This window comes from Sebastes fasciatus, chromosome 2 (genome assembly GCF_043250625.1).
Source record: "Sebastes fasciatus isolate fSebFas1 chromosome 2, fSebFas1.pri, whole genome shotgun sequence".
Lineage (NCBI taxonomy): Eukaryota > Metazoa > Chordata > Actinopteri > Perciformes > Sebastidae > Sebastes > Sebastes fasciatus.
Window position 1 is genome coordinate 33,583,592 of NC_133796.1, and position 23,261 is coordinate 33,606,852.

At 40.1% G+C, this 23,261-nt stretch overlaps 1 protein-coding gene across 2 annotated transcripts in view; it reads left to right on the plus strand.

The window, feature by feature from the left end:
* LOC141759057 (E3 SUMO-protein ligase PIAS1-like) overlaps window positions 1-23,261 on the plus strand; it is a 69,953-nt gene that overhangs the window by 44,456 nt on the left and 2,236 nt on the right. Inside the window, exons 3-13 of one of the 2 annotated variants that reach the window (XM_074620960.1) lie at window positions 7,679-7,763; window positions 7,871-8,009; window positions 8,228-8,362; window positions 9,133-9,238; window positions 10,798-10,871; window positions 11,219-11,379; window positions 12,783-12,910; window positions 13,302-13,533; window positions 14,711-14,850; window positions 16,012-16,052; window positions 17,652-18,172. In XM_074620960.1, the coding sequence (XP_074477061.1) occupies window positions 7,679-7,763; window positions 7,871-8,009; window positions 8,228-8,362; window positions 9,133-9,238; window positions 10,798-10,871; window positions 11,219-11,379; window positions 12,783-12,910; window positions 13,302-13,533; window positions 14,711-14,850; window positions 16,012-16,052; window positions 17,652-18,020 (1,610 nt within the window). In that variant the 3' untranslated portion in view covers window positions 18,021-18,172. Of the gene's footprint in view, window positions 1-7,678; window positions 7,764-7,870; window positions 8,010-8,227; window positions 8,363-9,132; window positions 9,239-10,797; window positions 10,872-11,218; window positions 11,380-12,782; window positions 12,911-13,301; window positions 13,534-14,710; window positions 14,851-16,011; window positions 16,053-17,651; window positions 18,173-23,261 lie in introns of those variants that run through there. The other variant, XM_074620968.1, reaches the window with a different exon arrangement.

Consider the following 23,261-nt stretch of genomic DNA (forward strand, 5'->3'; position numbering starts at 1 on the left):
GATCTCAAACATAAGCAACACTGTTTCTTTCCACCGTTGTGAGACATTTGACGTTGCTGTTAGTGTGTTTCATGATATAATGACTTGGGCATGGTGTATATCACATGAAGCCAAGCTCTAAAGACACTGTGAAATGCCTGCTTCAGTATATATACATTGATAGGGACAGCAGAGTTCAGCTGCCAGGCTGAGGAAATGTAATGCCAGCCTTGGCAGTCCTGTGAGCACACTGGAATGCAGTAATGAGCCCTGTCAGTATATAACTATACAACACCCTTATGCATATAATAAAGGATAATCACTGCTGTTAGAGGGGAGAGAAAGTCACACGTCTGGAAAGTTTTCGTTTGACAGTGTGAAAGTGGGTGTAACATCTAGATCTGACCTTTTGTTGCGGATCCTTCTCCTATTGTAGTTTTGAGTTTGAGTGACGCTGAAAGCCTTTGTGTCTTTGTTCTGCCTGTTACTGTTGCTGTATGTTGTGTTTGTGCATGTGCGAGTGTGCATGTGCGCCTGCGGTGTGCCGAACAGAGAAAAAGTAGCAAAGCCACTAACAAGTTAACAAACTCCAGCTGGGCTTTGTTGTGCTGAAGACGGGCCATAGAGCTGAGAACATTCTCTGTCGCTTAGCTCACACATCTTCTCTTCAAACCAGAACAAAACCCAGCAGCACCGAGGGTTTTCTAGGTTTTCACTCGCTGGAGGTCACAATCAGCATTACAGAATATTCAGACTTTCCATACTAGTAGGCATTGGTACCTCGCCCCCATATTTTCACTATGAAATACTATAAACAATTTGTACAGCCAGGTTTCAGTGTAAAAATGTAGAAACATTTTGCTGTAGTGTAACAAGTGCTTTCAGACCAGATGTGACCGAGCTGGAACATAAATGTAACCTGAAACCTGAAAATGTAAATGACAAGCATATAGTTCCCTTCCTCCCAATATGATAGTCTTCAGCATCAGTGAAGGAAGTACTCCGATCCTTTACTGCAGTAAAAGTAGCAATACCACACTGTGAAAATACTCCACTACAAGTAAACGTCCTGCATTCAAAACCTTACTTAAGTATTAGCAATATTTACTTAAAGGTATAGGATTTGGCAGCATCTAGTGGTGTGGTTGCAGATTGCAACCAGCTGAGTACCCCTCCGCTCACTCCTCCCTTTCCAAGACTGCGTTAACATGAGCTGCTAAGTGCAAAACCGTGGTAACGCCGTTCACCTCGCTCAGAGGCCATCCATACCATAATAACACTGCTTTAGGGGCAATGGAAGTCAGACGGGTAACATAAAAACATGAAAGTCTCTCTCTAGAGCCAGTGTTTGGTTTGTCCATTCTGGGCTACTGTAGAAACATGGCGAAGCAAGCAAGTAAAAGTACTCATTGTGCAGTAAAATGGTCCCCGTTAGTGTTTAATAGAAGCATACATGGTGTTTCTGGATTAATGTTACTGCTGCATTAATGTGTATGTTGCATTTTTACTGCTGTAGATGTTTAAGGTTGTGCTAATTTTAAGTCCTTTATATAATGTTGGGTAGTTTAATCTACAGCAATGCATCATGGTCTATAAGATTATCATATGTTTGTAGCGTTGCTGTCCTGTGAGAACCACGTATCTCTAAAACAGTCCTGTTTTCAGCTTTGTGACGATGCATTTTCCAGCTGATCCAAGAAGGTTTTTAAATAGTTTATTTATCTTTAAAAGTAGGATAATTTTGTCAAGTATAAGTTTCATAAAATGGAAATACTCAAGTAAAGTAGCTCAAATTTGTACTTAAGTACAGTACTTGAGTAAATGTACTTAGGTACTGTATATTCCCTTCATTCATCACACAAGTGTCATTTGTATTTGTTCCCACAGTGTCTCTTGTGCTTCAAATCAGTATGTTTGCAGTGATAAAGTCTTTTCTTAATCTCCTTCATTTTGTGAAAATGTTCAACTAAAGATGTACAAATGTGCTTCAGTTTCACTTTGTCATATGTACACTCAGTTCAGTCTTTGTCAAAACAGATTTAGAGAGGTGTTAATTCAACTTCACGATACTTTTAGATGCTTTAGTTTGTGGTGCTTTCACCAGCACCGCAAACTAGGGTTGCAACTGTAGTGATTATTTTTTATCATCGATTAACCTGACGATTATTTTCTGTAATTTTGGTGGACAAAATGTTAGAAACCTCCCGGACAATAGTTTCTCCTAATACCATGTCAACTGACTGTTTTGTGTTCTCCTTGGTTTATTTCCTCTTCACTGTAAACATCAACCCATTGGAGGTCATTTTCCCATCTGTCCCTCTTCCCACCACCATCTGTGTTTCCATCACATACATTGTATATTATTAAACAATGTAAAATGCAGCATAATGGCCGGTACAGCAGACAACAGGGGGCTTAAACTGTGTACCATGAAGGACGGAGAGTCTGCAGGTTTTCAGGCCACACAGTACAGTATGCTCTCTTAAGTCCGTGATGACACATTTAACATAATTCCTGACTGTTAAAGCATTGTTTTGAAAACGTTGGATTGATTTCTTTTAAGCACACGGTCCATTTCAAACACAAAAAAACATGTCCTTCAAGTCTGTTCTCTTCAAGACAACTTGGAAAGACGTTTAGAAGCTCTTTAATATCTGTGATGTTTATTCAGAATAAACTCTTGGTGCTCCATGACGCACGGTTGTGAGATTTGCACCGATAGAAGCTCTGATGTGTTTATTGTAATTAAACTTGTGTCTCAAAATTAATGTCCCTATGATTAATTAATGTTCATATTCTAATAAGCACCACTAAGCAGAGCTAAGATTACATGCAGTGGCAGAAATGTGTTTAATAACAGTAATTACAACTCTGCTCATAGCGTCATTCATTTTGTGTCGTCTTTCAGTGAAGCTAAGTAGAGACTTCATTCATTCAGATTACATTCTGTGTGTGATGTAGGCAACTCAATTCTTTATAACTTAATTCCTCAACTAGCGTCCTCTTATATTCATATGTTAAATTATCCAAAGTCATACATGCAGTTCACACATATACTTGGTTTATATATTCACCGATAAACATGTTTCATATTTGATATGACTGCAGCTTCTATCAGGTTGTAGAACATAAAAAATGCAATATTATCATTATAAATACTGTGTAACCCCTGATTTTAAATATTAGGGAATTCAATCTGTATTTTACTTCGCTGTTCTTGATCATCCAGAAATTATTAAATTATCACCGTTTAAATAGAAATAGTTAAGTGAAAAGCAAGACATACTTTTCCTTTGTGCAACACTTGAGGGGAAAATGACCTAAGCAAGGTGCATCGGAATAAGATATTTGCTATTTGAAGCCTGTTTTTATTCACCTAACCTTTGGTTTTCTCTACCAAATACGAGTTTTAGCAGAAGATAGATTTGTTAAAACATAATGCAATGAAGTAAATTATGATAAAATATTTCTGTTACTAGTGTTTTTTTAATATTAGTTCTAGAGTTGTACATCATTTCTCAGTTAATCTCCCTCACACAGACATAAGATGACAAATGTTTTTCTCCGTATGACAGTATTTTTAGTTTTGACTAAGGCCGGGTATGGTTTTACATTTTTAGATGCTTACTACTACTACTAAGATACTGTTCCAATACCATAATGATAAGATCATTTACACTGAGGAATGTAAAACAAAAATAACCTAAGAAGCCAAACTTCTGTAATGTTAAACTCTTAGTTTGACATTTTGGGAAATATTCTTGTTTGCCTCCTTGCTGCGAGTTTGATAATAATAATAAAATCAATACCACTCTCATGACTCTATGCTAAATATGAAGCTGGAGCCGGTTAGCTTAGCTTAGCATAATGAAACAACTCAAACAGGGAAACAACTCCCTAAGAAACAGTCTTACACATAATCCCTCCTGTTAATTCACAACTTGTCATCACTTTGGTGTTTGTTTGGATTAAACAAACTAAATCTAATTTGTTAATCAATTAGCTTTAGAAGAGCTGGTAAGCAGATTGTGTAACCTTTGGACAGAGCCAGGCAAGCTGGTTTCTTCCTGTTTCCAGTCCAATGCTTTGCTAACCAGCTGTAGCTTCATATTTAACTGATAGTGTTATCGACCTTCTCATCTACGTTGCGGCGGTCCGTTTTAAAGATAGAAACCAGAAAACCTATATATATATATACATATATATATATATATATACACATATATATATATATACATATATATATATACATATATTTAACACAATCGGTTATATATATATGTATATATATACATATATATATATATATACATATATATAAATGTAACCAATTGTGTTAAATAGGCATACACACTGATACAGTATCATATCATATTGTGATATCAGCAAATATCACATGCTTGTGCAAAGTTTTGATATAATATTGTATTGTGTTGAAACCCCTATAAAATACAGGATCAATTTGGCAAATTGATGATTTAAATCAGCGTCTCATCACCAATAGGTTAAGTATGAATCTGAGCATTTGATGCTGGGTTTCAGTACCTGACAGTTTTCGATCGGTCAGTACCGGAAATGTATTACAGTTTGATATCTAGCCTTAGTTTTAATATCACAATGTGTCAACACACACTGTGTATGCATCTTAAAGCACTGGAGTTAAAGAAGCCACGAGGGGAGTTTGTGTGTGTGTTGGGGTAAAAGTAAGTTTGTGTTTGTGTGAGAGAGAGAGAGGAAGACATCAATCAAAGCTCATTTCAACCCTTCTCATATCTCTCCTAACCACACACACTGAAACACCAGAAAAAAAATCATCCTCTGCCAGAGAGAGAGTGAGTTATAGAGCGATGGAGAGATGATGGGGGGGAGAGAGAGAGAGCAAGAGAGGACAGAGTGAGAGAGAGTGAGAGAGCACTTTCTATTTATAGCCCGTGTGCCCAGAGAGGAGGAAGACTGTTGTTCGAAAGCACACTTATGATTTTGTTCTGCAGTATACAGGCTCTAAAGACGCAGGAACAGAAAGATGCAATAAATATATACCATAGAAATTATATAGCATGTGGGTGGTAAGATGGGGTCATAATTACTGGGAGAATGAATGGCTGTTTGAAAGGCTGATGAAAGGAGGAACATGATTGGTCCAGTAATCATCCACTTTGTCGTTCCCTACATGGACTGAAATCACCTCTATGTACTTTATCCTGCTGCGTGCGTGCGTGCGTGCGTGTTTTCAGCTGTCGCTCACTGACAGTTCAACATTATTTTAAGTAATTAAAGCAACAATCAAGATTCAGTTCTGTAACTTATCTTCCCCCTCACTCACGCAGCCTTCGGGCCAAAAGGTTCCCACTGAGATTCAGCAATTATGTTTCGCAAAATATGACATGCGCACACAAAAGGAGTTCTATTTTAACAGTGGTTTACACTGGTCTTAATGGTAACTCACCAGTGTTCAGAGCACTCTTGTGGTGAATGCTAAAAGCTTTTCGTCAGTGGAGAAGATTTGAGTTGGCTTCACTTTTGCACACAACAAACCGTTTCTTTCAGAGACTGAGTTTAATCATCAGTCCCTCAGAGCTGGAATTAAAAAAAACATGATTTTATTGATCATTTTGATCATTGGCTAATTTGACACACAAATTTTGATGTTGAAATCCTTTTTTAAATTATTTTTAAAACAACATTAAAAGACAGATTGTTGTAGTATGCAACTTTATTTCCATAGTAATTATACTCATACATAATGTAGCTTGCTAAAATTGAGGAAAACTCAAAGGAGCTCTAAAGTTTGAACACAGTCAACCTGAACGATGCTATCCCAGATTCAGAGTACAGACCTACAGCTGTCACTGCTGATGCACCGATACTGTTGGATGAAGCTGTTGATGAATCAATCTCACCTACTCTAAGGAGAAACACAGTTCTGTATGGACTGATAAAGATCTGTTAAGTTTGGAGGTTCATCAAGATTTGTGGCGTCAAATGAAGAAAGTTTTTCATTTAAAAAAAAAAAAAAAGAAAAATAGTAACAATCTGGCATGTAACTCACCCTAATACAACACATTTTCATTTTAGTTTTAGTTTGTGCACAAATGAAACAAACATACAATATGATACTACATGTAATATAATTTGTGTGACGCTGTAATGGCGTGCTATCTCGGCCAGGTCTCCCTCGAAAAAGAGATTTTAATCTCAAGGGACTTCCTGGTTAGATAAATGACTAAATAAAACATTTAGTGTTAGAGTTTTAGCATTGCTCGTAATGCCTAGTTCACACTACACGACTTTAGCCCTGATTTTCAGCTCCCAGATAGTTTTCGGAGCTCCCCGACAAAAGCCCCTGATTAGAGGCGAATCGGCGTTGGCTCGCTGCTCGCACATCGGCGATCGAGCGTCATGTGTGAAATGCTCAATCACGCAAACCGAGAGGCTCACCAACGCTCGCTGATGCCTCGCAGACACATTCCAGATATCTAGCAGGCTAAATATCTGGACCTGTCGGGCACTCCGGCTACGACCTACAGCCAATCGGAGCATTAGACACGGGTTGAGGGGAAACCTGGGTGAGGAGGGGTCGCCTGTAACAATAGGAACTTACTGTATGTGTTGCATTTGCAACACGGAGCAAAGTTGTTGTTGCACATAGTGGAATAAATAGTAAAAAAAGAGTGAGGAAACCGGCTATTTTGTGAACACGTGCCAACAACAACATCAGCAATGTGTCTCACAGATGGTATCACACCATTTACCGTGTATTTCTCGCATGTGTTTTTGTGTTTTGGAGACCTTATATAGATGAAAGACCTTGTAGTGTGCGACCTCCTGTCTCCAGTCAGTCATAGTGTGAAAACCACAACGGCTTAAAGACTCCTGATTACAAGACAGCAAGTTGTGTAGTGTGAGCAGTTCAGCGATCTGACGACTTTGAAAGTTGTGTAGTGTGAACTTAGCTTAAATGTATTTTATCACTTTTGGACAGAGCCACGCTAGCTGTTTCTCCTTGATTCCAGTCTTTATGCTAAGCTAAGCTTATCGCCTCCCACCTCTATCTTCATCCTGAGCACAGACATAAGAGTGGTATCTGTGTTTTCATCCAACTCTCAGAAAGAAACTGAATAAACATATTTCCCAAAATGCTGAACTATTTTCTTTAAGTACAAATGCAAAACTCACGCTTAGGTTTGAAACCCTCCTAGCTCCTTGTTTCATGCTAACCTCCTTCTAACATGTACACACAAACTTGTCTTGCCTTTGTGAACTTGCTGTCTCTTTAATGGAGGCTGGGTTAGTAGCACCAGTTATTTCCAGCACCTCTCGGTGGGCCTATAAATAGAGCACGCACATACACACGCACACATCTTCTTCTTCTTCTTCACCTCTGTGTGAGGTGGTCTGGTTTTGAAGTCCAGGTGTTCTTTAGCTTTTGCTAATTTTATGCCTACAAGGTCTGTGCATCTAATAATGCTGTTAATACAAGAGACACCCACTGATACATTGCTGTGCACACACTTTTTTTCTTTGTTTTATTCTTGTCTGTAGATTAAAACGGTGGTTTACTGTACTTTGGACTTATTTGCAGAGGCTTGGTCTTCTTTATCTCACTGACCTTTTAACGCTGTTAAAAACTTGGTTCATGTATGTAATTCCCCTGGTTATTAAAAATGTCTCTCCTTCCTCTGTCTCCCCGTCTCTGCAGCATCAGACAACAGCCAGCGATTTCAGGAGACGTGTTTCGCCTTTGCATTAACGCCACAACAAGTCCAGCAGATCAGCAGCTCGATGTAAGATGAGCGCCGCTCTGTCAGTGCAGGATGCTGTCGATGAATAATTCATATATGTACATGATTGCCACAGATATGTGGTGATGAATTTGTTTCTGTGCTCAAAGGGACATCTCGGGGACCAAATGTGATTTCTCAGTTCAAGTCCAGTTGCGGTTCTGCCTGTCGGAGACAAGCTGTCCTCAGGAAGACCATTTTCCACCCAATCTGTGTGTGAAAGTCAACGGGAAGCCGTGTAACCTGCCGGTGAGGAGCGCCGCATTAATCACACAAACAACCAGCTAAACGTGGCTTCTTTGTTCTGCCACTGTGTAACTGGTTCATTTCACGTGTTCCACCTTTTCTGCCTTGTCCCCTCGCGTTTGTGTCGAACCCATTTTCATTTGAATTTAATTTTATAATATTCACAACAAAAAGACTTATTTTCATCTTTTGTCTTTCTAATATTCATGTCTGACATCTAGGGTTATCTTCCTCCAACCAAAAACGGCGTCGAGCCCAAGCGGCCCAGCCGGCCCATCAACATTACCTCACTGGTCAGATTGTCCACCACAGTCCCCAACACCATTGTGGTGTCGTGGACCGCTGAGATTGGAAGGGTAAGAGCCAAAGTATCAGTTTTCTAACAATGGACTCTTGAACTTTTGATAATCAATGACAGTTTTGATAAGTAATAAAGTCATTTATCAAGTAAAATTACGAAACATTTACTAATAAAAGATGCTTAAATATAAAGATTTGCTGTTTCTTGTCTTTCTAAACTGATTATGTTTGTGTTTTGTGATCGTTGTGGAGGCAGAATTGATAAATTTGGAGATATCACTTCGGGTCTTTGGTGTCTTATGATGGGCTTTCTTTCTGTCATTTTATAGACTTTATGTTTAAAGAATAATTGATCATCCAGGTAATTATTTGCAGCCCAGATTATCATCTTTAATCTAATCTATCTGCTAATGAAACAATAATTAATGTTTGACTTAATCTATATGCACATTTCTGTCTGCACATACTTGTCTTTACATAACGCAATATATTAATATGAACTCTTTATCTTAAAGAAGTTGTTGATGAAAATCCTTGTTCATTTTGATTCATGAATATGCCAAATTATGCAAGTTGCTGCAAAATGTGACTGGATTGAATCTGTCTTTTGAGAATCATGACATGTTGTTCTTGAGTTATTGCGTTCACACGGATGAGACAGACACACAGACGCCACCATGCCAATTTTTTTTTTCCACAAACGTGACAGAACAGAAAAACAGTCTAGTTTGAAATGAATGTAGACTTAAAGCAGACTTCCATTATATACAGCAGCTTTCAACATCTTGCCTACAGCATTATTGTATGCATTCATGTGTGTTCACAGAGTTACTCCATGGCAGTGTACTTGGTGAAGCAGCAGTCATCCACAGTGTTGTTACAGAGACTACGGGCAAAAGGCATCAGAAACCCGGATCACTCCAGAGCACTCAGTAAGGACGGTCAACCTGTTTTTGTTTTTTTTAAAGATGCACTGATCCAATATGCCGAATCGATATCAGGACCAAAGACAGGAGAACTGATAAGGCTTTGACCAGACATGACTGATCCACATTAGATACAATTTCATTACAAAATTCTGTGTTTCTACTATAACTTAATTTTTAGCACAACGATCTCTGGCTTCATGTTATCCTACATAAAATAAATACCCCAATGAGTTTTGCTCAAGGATCGTTTTGAATTTGGGAAAAAGAGAGCACTGCTGTCGGATCAGGAATTGATATCAGTAGATGAGTAGGTATGGGGAGAGAAAAAGCTGTATTGTTGCATCCCAACTCCTTTTAACGATGAGTAAAACTTATCTGTGTGTTTATGGCCTTATACATCCAACTCACATAATAGTGTGGTGCAATATGCGGGCAAGTTTCATGATTTTACTTCTTTTTTTTATCATCAAGTGTATATTTAAAGTGATGTTTTGTCTGTTTTATCAGCAAAATTGAAGGAGCTGGTGGTGAAATGTTATTAGAAGATCATCATTTTATTAGTAGGCTAATTAGTCCATTCTTTAGTTATGTCTTATTAAAGGTATAATATGCAACAGCTGGTGGTTGGTGTTTGTAAGCACATCGCATTCAAAGTCGGCCCCTCCTCCTCAGCTCAACTAGTGAGAGAGAGAACAGCGATGGTCGAGCGAGCTATAGAATGAATGAAGAGAGAGAGAGAGAGCGCCGTCAGTGAGAACAAAGCAATAAAACTTTATTTTTTTATTGTTTCACGGCAGTTACTTTCTAAAGCACAAATCAACACACAACTAACTCCACACGCTATCTGACCACCTGAACAGGCTGCACACCCTGCACGCTGTTATTGGCTGGCGGTTACACCCCCACGTGGGGCCCAAAGGCTGTTGGCTGGCCCAGCAGCGTCCCGAATAAATCAAAATAAGAAGAAAAGAGAAAATACAGGCAGAGGGCTGCAGGGTTTCTGCAGAAACACACATCACCACACATTTCTAGTGGGGCACAAGTGATGATTGAGGGATTATTTTAGTATCAGTCCATACATTGTTTTTAGGAAATTGTTGCATATTATACCTTTAAGCACAGAAATACTTATTTTGTTAAAACGTTTTAACCCAGACTGTTTAAGCAGATGGAATTTAGGAGACTCAAACTGAAATTTTTTTTGTTAAATGCAACATTGTGTTTATTAAAACAATAATCTACTAAGAATGAAAAGGTGTATTGTTTTCAAATTTAAATTCCTAGCTTTGTAGATCTGTTTTTTTCAAATCTGGCCCTTCTAAAAAAGTAGTTGAACAGGTCTGCTGTATAGGAAGTGATATAAGAAGATTCAGGTGCAGAGGGGACTCGGTCGGCCCCACACAGCCTGAGGAGCTCTTGAATACAACATTATTCGTGACCTGGGTTTGAATCACGTAGTAAAGGAGTTGCAGTCTGAAATGAGAAACGGAGCACGTCTGCTGTTTGGTTCTCACTCACTCATGTGTGTGTGTGTGTGTGTCTCTTTTTTTTCTCTTCTGCAGTCAAAGAGAAGCTGACAGCAGACCCAGACAGTGAAATAGCCACGACCAGCCTTCGAGTGTCGCTGCTCTGCCCGGTAAACACGCTCACTCGTCATGAATTCAAGGCAGTGTTTAGAGATTCAGTCATGCTAAGACGTGTCTGTCCATTCTTTTCTTTGTATGTGTCTCAACATGCTCGTTACTGCGGGTTGTGTACACGATCCGCTTGTCAAATTGTCTTCTCAACCCCTGTCATGCACCTTTTCCATGTGGGTTTGGCATGTTTGTGATATTTATGATCCCGTCTACCATCCATCCCTGCTGTGTGTGTTTGTGAGTGTCCTCTTCATGCCCTGACTACATGTGTGTGTGTGTGTGTGTGTGTGTGTGTGTGTGTGTGTGTGTGTGTGTGTGTGTGTGTGTGTGTGTGTTCGCTGTGCAGCTGGGGAAGATGCGGCTGATGATCCCATGCCGGGCGCTGACATGCTCCCACCTGCAGTGCTTTGACGCCACACTGTACATCCAGATGAACGAGAAGAAGCCCACCTGGGTGTGTCCTGTCTGTGACAAGAAGGCCCCCTATGAGCACTGCATCATCGACGGGTAAGTCACCCAACACCCCATCTTCTCGTCCTGCAGATGACCTGTTAGGAAACAGTGCAAATGATGTTCAAAGCTTAAACCTAAAAACACACATTGTCAGGTTTTCACGTTGGTGTTTGTACGTATTAAACACACACACATATCACTAATTCACAGCACCAGCACCAGCAATACCAGCACCTTTAAAGCTCACAAATTAACACACATATATATTTATATGTGTGTTAATTTGTGAGCTTTAAAGGTGCTGGTAGGTGGAGCCAGTCTTTAGGCTAAGCTAACCAGGAGGGAGTCTTAAAGACACAGGCGCTAAAACGGAGCGTTTCAGACAGACAGTCAATACAGTTATATTCAGACAGACAGTATTAGAAAAATCATGTGTTTTTTGAACATTAAAGCATGTAAACACGTTCTAGTAGAAACCCCAAATACAAGTTTAAACCTGAAAATGAGCATGATATGTCCTCTTTAAACTCCCTGATGAGGCCTGTCTTTCACTCTTAACGCGGATTTAGAATAAAATCTTTTAAAAACTTTTACCCATAATGACTACTACTTTTACTACTATACAGTATATACTCATGGCTAGAGTCTCCACAGAGTTCAAATTTTGTGTTTTTTTAAAGGAAATACTGCAACATTGATACATTGTGATTTATATACACCATCTCAAAATCTATAGCTTCACAGAAACCCTTACAAAACTTGTTTAAATCTCACTACTGTTTCACAAGTAGACCATGTACAAGCTAATTTAAACCAATAAAAAGCTAAATCATCATCAGACGATAGCCGGATTGCATTTTGGCCGATGTGTTCCGCCTCTTTTGCTCTCCACACACTGTTTACCTGCATTCAACCAAAGTCTGCTCGAACGTGATTACTTCAATACAACTCGGACTACAAACAGAAACCAGAACTCTTCCGTTACCAAAATCTTGTCCTGTCACCTCCCTGTACAGATTCTACATGTGAATGCAGAATCTGTTTATAGAGATTAGCTCGAAGGCATCTCTGAAAAGTTTGTAGCTTGCTCCTTTTGGAAAGCTGCTGTAGTCAGCTTGGATTCACAGCAGTGGGTCACTTAAAACATGTGTTCATAAAAGCTTTTCAAACCACTCTTGCAGCACTTTTGCGCCATTGATGTAGATGCTCATGTTCAGTATGTCCCAAACACTCATTCACTCAGCCACATTTAAAACCTGCAGGCACTGAGTATATACAGTATATGATATAAAGAGATAGAGGTTTTCCTTTAACTCACTGAAGCACAGTGTTGATGTTTAGAGTAGATTTCTTGTCTTTAGAAGTGGAGGGTTTTTTCCACTACGCTCAGCAGTGGTTTGTGTTTGTGTACATTTTCGTGGGATGGGTTTGTGTATGACGTGTTTGTTTGTTCTCAGGCTTTTCGTGGAGATCCTCAACAGCTGCATGGACTGTGATGAGATCCAGTTCAAGGAGGACGGCAGCTGGGCCCCCATGAGGTCTAAGAAGGAGGTGCAGGAGGTCTCCTATAACAACGGGCTGGACGGTGAGACATTTTATGAGGGATGAATGGGGGACAGGTTGTGTAAGAAACAGAAAGGCTGCTTCTATATGAAGGCAGGGAGAGAAGCCTGGAAGTAATTAAATTAGGATTACAGAGATGTGGTGAAGAGAAGAAGAGAAGAGAGGGAACGTACATTTACATCCCCTCTTTGTTTATGCGTTGTCAGTTTTAATTTGGCGAGGAATCAATCATGATGCCACTGAGTAAACTGCTTGTCTCCATAGTAACAAACATACTGTATCTCATATGAGAATAGGGGGGATTTTAGCACGCTCACATTATTCAGCAGTGCTTTGTTTTTTACTTTACAGCCTCAGATAATCATAAACCTGAGCACACAAACACAAACTAATATGTCGCTACTGCTCTGCAGGTTCATGTCGGACGTCTGCAGGCTCAGATCAGCGGAGCTCCTCGTCGTCCAGCCACGGTGGCAGCGACAGCGGCAACTGCAAGAAAGTGGAGGTGATCGACTTGACACTGGACAGCTCCTCGGAAGACGAAGGGCAGGATTCGCCGCCTCCGCAGCCGCCACCACTGCCTCCTCCGCCCAAAAGAGCATGTCCCTCTATGTCCCCGACCTCGCCGCCCATCATCAACAAAGGGTCAGACTGTGATTTCATCTCCACACGCAGTTTTGTATTTAATTAAATGTGGGAATGAGGCTCGTTTTAGCCGCTCAGATGGGTAGTAATGTATCTAGATGTTTAATGATTCATGAGTTTTGCTCTCAAACACAGAGGCTTCTTTTACCATTTTATATCAACAGCACTCACGGTAGAAAGCCGAGAGTGCTGACTGAGAAAGCTTTACGTCTTGACTCCTTTTTTAAATTGGATCTAGATCTAGATCTAGTATAAATCTAGAAATGGGTGACTTTCCAAAAGAAAAACACAAATGCACATAAGCATCGTGAGCAGAGGATTAAAATGTCAAGATCGAATGAAATGCTTGACAAACCTCTCCGGATCAGGAAGGATTGGTAACTTTCAGCTAACAAACAGACCTTATAGAGTTGGAGTTGGAGTGGGGGGAGCTATTTTGGGCGCCCCTGGTTCCAGGAAGTAAAAGTCCCAATAATTTTCCCCATAGACAGTGTTATGTGACTCACAGTTGTTTGGATCAGCATGAAACTCTCCAAGTTAAATCATCACTCCTAAATATTAACAACTGTGTTAGAAAATGGTTCATTTAAGTAGAAGGTGCTGCAAACTTGTGTACATCAAAAATGGGACTCCCAAAGTGCATTTCAGCTGCAAACATGATCCAGTTCTGTTGGCTTTTTTTTTGTTTTCTTTATTTATATTTTTATTTTCTTATTTATTTATTTTTTATCTGATTATATTTTATTATATTGTCCAGGCATGGGCAATGATGCCTCCCTGCTAAGTGGGCTCCACCTCCATCTCCTCTCTCCTCCCTCCATTGATGACTTATGGATAGAAAAGGGCAAACAGGCTCAAGACCTACTACTACTACAACTCCTACTCATTCTGTCTTTAAACAACCCTGAGGTTATTGTTGGAAGAAGCGCTCTCTGAAACTCTATCAGCTGTGTTTTCTGACAACTTTAAATTCTTTATGTGCTTCTGTGTAGAAACTTCTGCTGCTTCATTTGACTTTAATGAATGCTATGGCTGTTATTATTCCTGAGTTTTGTGTTTCCAGGTCAGAGGAGGAGATGTCACGCTCTCTGACTTAAATAAATACAACATGAAATAAAAGCCAGTGTCATCTTTACCTCTTCATCTCTAAACCTCTTCCACTGTATCTTCCCTTCAGTGTGTTGAACCTGCACCACCAGGCCTCTCCTGTGAGCCGCACTCCCAGTATGCCAGCCGTGGACACCAGCTACATCCCTCCGGTCCCCCCACTCATCCAGGACTACAGACCCTACTACCACACCCCCAACGACCTGTCAGGTAATCACGCAACACACACTGACTGGAGATGATTTAATGGGAGCAAGTTCACTGCTCAAAACAATGACAACACACATAATATACGTATTTAAAAATATATACTTTGAAATTCATCCTTACTAAGCAGGTCCATATTTACATCTTTACACTCATGGTATGCAACCAAGTGCCATTAAAACTCTCCTAACTTTATTTCAAATGAGTGACTTCATAAAGAGTTGGAACAAGTAGATAAACAAAAGGTGATAAAGTCATACAGTGTGGAAAAAGTCTTTTCTGATTGCTGTATTAATGAACTCCAGGGGAAATTTAACGGGAAAACAAAAAGCTTAAGAGGTCAAAGCTAGACTTAAAGGCCTTTTCCCAAGCCAACATTTAGTCCGTTTTAATCAAACTCTGGTGCGGTTTGTTTTGGAGGTTGTGAACGCAGTAATCGTATTCTGGTGTGACCAAAACAACCAGTCCGAGACCGCTTGTCAGAGGTGGTCTCGGACCATTTCCAAGTGAACCAAGTGGGAGAGGGGAGAGGACTGACCTAGACTTCTGCAGAAGTCCGATGTTTGCTTAACACCTGGGCTGAAGAGAACATACAGAATATGTTAAAAAAAGACCACAAAAATAGTGACGTTTATAAAGTCATTCGAGATAAACTGGAGGAGAAGGGATTCATGTGAACTAGATCAGTGCCGAGTCAAAGTGAAACTCTTCGACAGCAATATATCAAAGTCCGTGAGTCCCTGCATAGAAGTGGCAGCTCTCGAGATGAAAAAGATAAATGTGCTCCTTTGTACACGCCCCTCAGCAACTTCATTTATTTATTTGGTCCACTTTAATTTGTGCACTGTGAAACCGAACCAGATTAAAATAGAAAACGAACCAAAAGTATAAATTTCACTCTGATTCGGACTAACCAAACGGACTATGGCTTGTGAAAGCGCCCTAAGAATGACAACTGACTTTTGTTCTTATTTAGTTTGTATCTGTAAAAGGTCTGATGCTATTTTTTATAATAATGCAACTGGTAGAGAATACCATTAGACCCATCTAGCTGTAAAATATGCCTCTGACTTTTATTAATGTTGAAACACATTATGTATTTGCATCTGTGATATTGATTTTTGTTGATATTCACCATTGACTCTGCCTGTATTTGATTTCCAGAGTTGAACTTCTTCTCTTTTCTTCAAGGCGACAATCATCAGGTACGTCAAACAGCTCATAACTGAGTTCACCAGCTGAAACACTTTTGTTTTCAGTGAAGTCCTTATTTTAAAATAATAAAAGGGCTCTACTCTACGTGTAACCAAATATTCTACTAGTACTATTATACTACTTGTGCTCACCAAAAAAACAAAGCAAAAGCTGCACTTAGTGTTCTTTGATGACGAACTTCCTCTCTGCAGTAAGCACAGATCCCTCATGCAGAGTCAAACACTTGAGAATAAAAAAAAGCATATTTGAAAACGCGTTATTTGGTGGAATTGTACATAAAATGTCACACAGCCTGCTGGTACACAGTTTATCTGTTCCTGTCTCTACGGGCTATTTAAGGAGGCGTGAGAGCGAGACATTTGACAAATGATGGTCGTCAGCCCACAGTTACTGCTGGGTTCAATTCTCTGAGGCAGTCGAACATAAATAGAGACGTCTCTTGATTTCTGATATCCTCATCTTTCATTTTGCTCGGTTTGACTTCTGATATTTGAAATTAACAATTTAAAGGGTTGGTTCTCCCAAATTACAAAAAAATACCTTGAGGGGCGCAATATCTACCTCATCAGTGAGGGTGAACTGAATTTCATATGTTGTTCCACAGACCTCACTGTGAACAGTTTTCATTGGATCTACCTTTTCCTGAAGACTGTCGGCAGCGTTGTAGATAAACCAGGCGGCAACCTCCTCTTCTGAAAAGTGAAGCCAATGCTGAAGTGCCTTAAACTTGCATTCTTTCTAATAGCCAGCAGGGGGCGACTCCTCTGGTTGAAAGAATTCTGATTATATAGAAGTCTATGAGAAAATGACCCTACTTTACTTGATTTATTACCTCAGTAAACATTGTAAACATGAGTTTATGGTCTCAATCGCTAGTTTCAAGTCTTCTTCAATACAGCATGATGTTTATTTATTAAATTATGGTCCCATTTAGAGTCAAATAGACCATAAAGCAGGGGATGCTTTAGGGCATGGCTACCTAGTGATTGATAGGTCGCTACCACGGCGTCGTCCGGTCTGGGAGTTCATGAAAATAAATTATAACCTTTTTGGTCGCTTAAAAATGTCTTATTCTGCCATCGGTTGTACTAAGCTCCATCCTCTCGTGTCACTTCTCGTTGCAAAAATTTGGTTGCAATGAATTCAAGTTTCTCTCTTACACAGGTTTAATTGCCTTGTTAACTCATCGTAAAACACACGTCATTCAAATTGGACAGAAAATTCACCAAAATCATTAGTCCGTTAGCCTTTCCACTGTTTCGTCGAAATAAATCCTTAATTCACAGTGAGGTGTGAAAATATGGCGACTCTACAGGCCGTTTTCCCCCGCTGTCTGTATTTCGCCCCGCTGCAGCGGCTCGTTGAATGTTATATTTTTTCAAAACTCCCAGACTTTTAGTGCTGAAATGCTTCCTGAACTCCTCTTAGACTGAAAACATGCACTTGATTTCAGGAGTTTCTTCACACTCAGCTGGTGAGGAGCTACTGTTAGTGTTAGGGTGTTTTGTGAATACGCCCCCGGTAACTTCAGCAGCCTCTAAATGTGAACTCAACACTTCCTCCTCTCTTGTGTGTCCGCCGCGGTTCAGCATTACAACATGGTGATGGCAGCAGCGGCCGCCGCGTCGGCCTCGGACGACCACGAGCTGCTTCTCAACCGCTTCCTGCCCTACAGCACCTCCTCGTCCTCCTCTTCCTCCCAGCTGTTCCTCGACCAATCGGGAGCCTCCTCTGCCCCTTCGCTGACCGCGCCGACCAACGGGGCGAGCAACTCGGGCAGCAGCAGCAGCCTGGTGTCGTCCAGCAGCCTCCGAGACACCCACTCCACGCACTCGTCCTCGCACTCGGGCTCGCACTCCTCACACACGCACCCCGGGGTGGTGGCCAGCCGGAGCAGCGCCGAGGCAGCGGTGGCGGCTATTTACGGCGGGATACCTGACGTTATATCGTTGGACTGACTCGAGAAGGGTCAAGACTACACTCTGGGTCCAGCTGCGATCCAGTCACAAACTTTTTGACTGCAGGGTAAAGTTTTGATCCAGAAACTAGACTGGGCCCCGAGTCATCAGAGCGTTTATGGAGTCGTGATGAAAACGAGACTGCCTCAAGAAGAGCACTAATATAATGAGCGGGGTTCCCTTCACCAGACTGACCTGAGAACAGTCATCACTTAGAGGGGTCAGCTGTTTGTAGACTGACTCCAGATCAGAAACCTGTCCAGCATGTGAACCCACGTTGGTACCAACCCGGCACAAACAGCAAAGACGCTACCTGAGCAAAAACACAAAGGAGGACGGCGCTTTTTTACAAAAAAAACAAGGAGCGGCACCGTGTACAGAGAACAAAATATATTTTCCTCTTTTACTTTTGTATGTTGAATCGGGACATTTTCAGTCTAGTGAGCTGCTTCAATCGCTGTTTCTAAGTGGAGGACTGAGGTTCATTTTTCTCTCACAAACGCTTATACATATGCCTGTCACCATGTGGTTATCTTTTTCTCCTCTTTTCTCCTGCTTACTTTTTGTTTTATTTGCATTTCTACAATATAAACTTTCTCTCTCTCTCTTTGCGCCAGCCTATTTTTAAATTCATGGTGTATTATTTCTCTGTCCAATGACAAGAACACTGAATTTATTCATGTACTAATAATTTTATTATGCTTTTAAGTTATGTATATTTAAACAATTATATATATATATAAATATATATGCATTCCCGTTGACCTTCAGGTTAATGCTGTGGGGGGGTGTAGGTGGAAATTAGCCATTTCTGGTTTTTCATTTTCACTCCTTGATTTCCAACTCCTCACAAAGACTCTACAGCTTTTAGAGACGGAGACTTTTAGACTATTTATATTTGCCAATTTAGAGTTTTGAGCGGGAAGAGTTTCTTTTTTCTTTTCTTTTTTGCACAATGCCAAAAATAAGATACGGTACCTATGAAAATTATCACAATAATCAGAGTGCAGTTGAATCTGTGTGCCACAGTGTTTTCAGTCCACTTCTTCAGACTTCTTCAGACATGTAAACTGTGTCTTTTTGTCTTTTTGTCTTTCAGTTTCATTGTTTTTTTTTTTTTTGCTTGACTGTTAAAAAGGAATCTTGATGAAGGTCAGGCTGTTGTAGCAGCGCCGGGCGTCCGTGGCATGTGACCAAGTTTAAACTAGTGCCTGTTTGTGTGCATGCTTCACAGCGTGTTTGGGATGTTTGAAACTCAGAAGAATGTCTTAAATGGTCACCCAGCAACCTCTGTCCCATCTGTCGAAGCTTTTTGACTTGTGACTGCTATCTTTGGCGACGTAGGCGTTATCTAGAGAGTTATCTTTGGGAAGCTGCTTGTGAAGAGTGCCACAGTGAAAGAGGGAGATCTCAGCATGCCAACTTTAGACTGGGCACAAAGCCGGCCGGTTTAAAAATACATGACCTGTCTGTAATGTAAAAACCCTACGAGGTCATCGGTGTACGATGTGGAAGTGTCAAAGCGAGGTGGAGCACCTTGATTCAGCTGAAAACGCAGAGTTTGCTCATGAATGTATTGTACAATTTTAAGAGTGGACACACTTTTTGGTTTTTGCTTCCATTTCAGTTATTGAGCGGTTGTTGAGGTCACATTACCAGTGTCATGGATAAGGCCATTAAATAGGCGATATCAGTCGCCATCAGCACCATAGATGTGGGTCAATAGGGGCCTACTACACCCACTAGTAGGTTTTGTCATCTAGATCACCGAAAGAAGGTATAAAAGAACATGACGGTGACCTTAAGCGACCGCAGTATTTATGACAGGAGCAGACGTGGTAGTCAGGCGCTGTAGTATAGACAGCAGGAAACTCCATAAGGGGTGGAGGTCGGGGGAGATGGGACACAAAACACAGGACTTTCACCCAGGAGGCCTGTGTTCACATCCCGTGTGAAACCAACAACGTGAAGTTGTCTTTGTGTTCACAACCTTAAGTTTAACTTTCACTTTTGAAACATAGTTATTTTACGCCAAAACACAATGTTTTCCCCTGAACTTAACTAAGAGGTTTTGTTGCCTAAACCTAAAGAAGTCATTTTGTTTGTCTTCAAGACATAACATTTCTTTCATTTTATCAACGTGTTGCTTTTAATGGTGCCTTCAAATGAAACTCGTGAGCTTGTGTTTACAACTTGGGGAGTCGTGTACACGATATGCTTGCCATTCAAGTGGTTAAGTCGTGAGAACACCGCTGCTAAGCAACGACAATATTAACGTTACTGTCGGCGTCTAGAAGCCACAGAGGCTAACAGTTTAGCAAGCTAGCAAGCGGGTAACATAATGCAGAAAATGCAAAGGCAATAATGACAGAGGAAAAAGATGAGGCCGTTGAGAATATCAACATTTTCCTCGGAGATATTATTGAATTATGAAGAATTACAATATAATAACTTATTATGTACCGAAAAATGAACTTCCTTGGCCTCCGCCATTTCTGTCAACAAACACGTCACAACTCGTAAACTCTGAGCTTTCAGAAACTTTCCAATAACGAGGTTGTGAATACCACAAGAGGAGGCATTTGAAGGCACCATAAGTTTCACTTTCACTTTTACAACGTAGTAGGCCCCTACTGACCCACATCTATGGACTGATAACGACCATTTAATGGCCTGATAACAGTGGAATCGGGTGCACCAGTAGACCTGGTTCCCCTCCTGCCCAGTCGGCCCTCCCCTCCTCCAGCCTGCGTGTCCTTGAAACGTTCCCCTCTTCTCAGCCTCTCCTCGGTGTTCCATTTCCAGACGTCCGAGACAGGCAGCTCACTTCAAAGCCTAATTATCCCCACCACCATGAGATAATCACTTCTGACAGCAACCCCCATCACCTGACATCCTGTCCCGTCCTTCAGCAACTAACCCCTCCTGCCCTCTCTCTCTCTCTCTCTCTCTCTCTCTCTCTCTCTCTCTCTCTCTCTCTCTCTCTCTCTCTCTCTCTCTCTCTCTCTCTCTCTCTCTCTCTGTCTTTCTCTCTCACTCTCTTGCTCTCTCTCTCTCGCTCTCTCTCTCCCTCTCTCTCTCTCTCTCTCTCTCTCTCTCTCTCTCTCTCTCTCTCTCGCTCTCTCTCTCTCTCGACATCTTTAACTTTATTCTTCTCGTGGAAACCAACCCCCCCGGCTCTCACACTGAACCGGAACAAGTCTCTTGTGTATTTCCTGTGTTGTGCAGTATTTTATTTATTTTGTATTCTTATTTCTATATATTATATTTTTTACAAATTGTTTGATTTCCACGGGTGAGCGTGTGAGTCAGTCGGGAGCTGTTGTGATACGATTTTATTTAATATGCATTTTATTATTATTATTATTCTTTGACAGCAGAGCAATTACTCAAAAAGGTACCGTTTGGTTGTTCATCATGGAAATGCCTCTGCGTATTTTCTTGGGAGTTGACACGAGTAACACTTTATGATAAGGACACAAAGCACATGCTTAATTAATGCGTGCATGACTCATGATTATTTCATTATTAATTCCTGTTGCTCACCAAGTCACTGAGTTTATGTGAATAGTTAATGGATTATCAATTAATGATTAACTCACAGTTAATTCAAACATGAATTTATATGCCAGCAAATGAGCTGGAATCCAGTTACATAGAAAAAAGGCAGTATTAATTATTATATAAATATTCTAATATATACAATTAATCCCAATTTTATCGAAATCACAATATGGCCTCCTGTAATTTTCAAATCGCACGTGGTGCAATATATTTTAAGGTGAAATGTGTGTCAAAATACCATTTTTAATTAAATATCGTTGTGCTGCAGAGATGTCCTGGCCTACAAATCATATTCTACATACTTAAGAAAACCCATTTGTTTGGTACAGATCCCTGCAAAAATCCCACTATAATCATTTCAATATGTTTTCAATGAAAATGAGAATAATTATTTAAAATTATCATTCCCTCTAATATCACAAATCATATCGCAATATCAGTCAAAATAATTGCAATTAGATATTTTTTTCAAAACCATGCAGCCCGACTGCAAAACTAATCACATTCCCATCAGCCTCAGCTGTACTTAGTGTTTAGTGCTGATTAGCACATGTTAACATGCTGAACTAAGATGGTGAACATGGTCAACATTATACCTGATAAACATCTGCATGTTCTTTCAACAACAACAAAAATACATGAACAAAATTTAAAAAGATTCACTTAAGCTTTTACATAAACAAAGACCACGGGGTCATGCGGCAACATGCAGATTTTTGAGTTTGATCAAATTGACCTCATATTTCTATTAGAACAGCTACTGATCTGCTTTCAGAGAGGCTGATCAAATACACAGGTCTGAAATGTCCTTTTCTATTATCCCCGTCCAAAGAAAACCATGTATCCAAATTTGGAGATTTTTAATTTCCCTGATACCTTTCTGGTTTGAGAGAAATTTCCTCTTTATTATGCTAAATAAACCTCTTAAAAATCCATTTAACTCATGAAAAATGCATGTTCACAGAGCGGGAAACATGTTTTTCTAAAAGCAGACGTTTTGGAGATGCACGCAATTTGGTGGAATATGAATTTATGTTTTTACTACGGCTGGGCGATATGGCCAAAACCTTGTATCACGATATAGGTCATTTCATATCTCGATTACAATATATATCACGATATAGCATCTTTTCTGCTAATTCAATATATAAATAGTCTATATAAAGTAATCACATACTCCTGTGTGAATTAAATACTTGACAAATGAGAAGTACACAGTTTTTTCTCATTTAATTAACAACTTAAGTGCATTTTCTGACAAATTTGAGTTAGCATGTGCTTATTATCAATTTAGACGATGTAATTGTGTATCCTGATATCACGATATGTGATTTCATCGCGATACGATTCTGATTAAAGCCGATAAATCATCATATTGAATTATCGCCCAGCCCTATTAACTACTTTGAGCTCATTAACTAAAGTTAAAGTTCATTAACTCATCACATAAACTTGCAGTGACTTGATCATATTGAGCAGAAAGGAGTTCATGACTCATCCTGCGTTCATTCACGCATCAAATCATCATGACTCACGCATTAGTTACGCCTGTGTGTTTATCTTTAGCTTTATCATAACGTGTTACTCTGACTTTCTACACTGATGAAGACGTTGATCCTTTAGTTTCCATCATGTTGAATATGAATCACCAGTATTTGGATGCTTGACAAGGTGGTC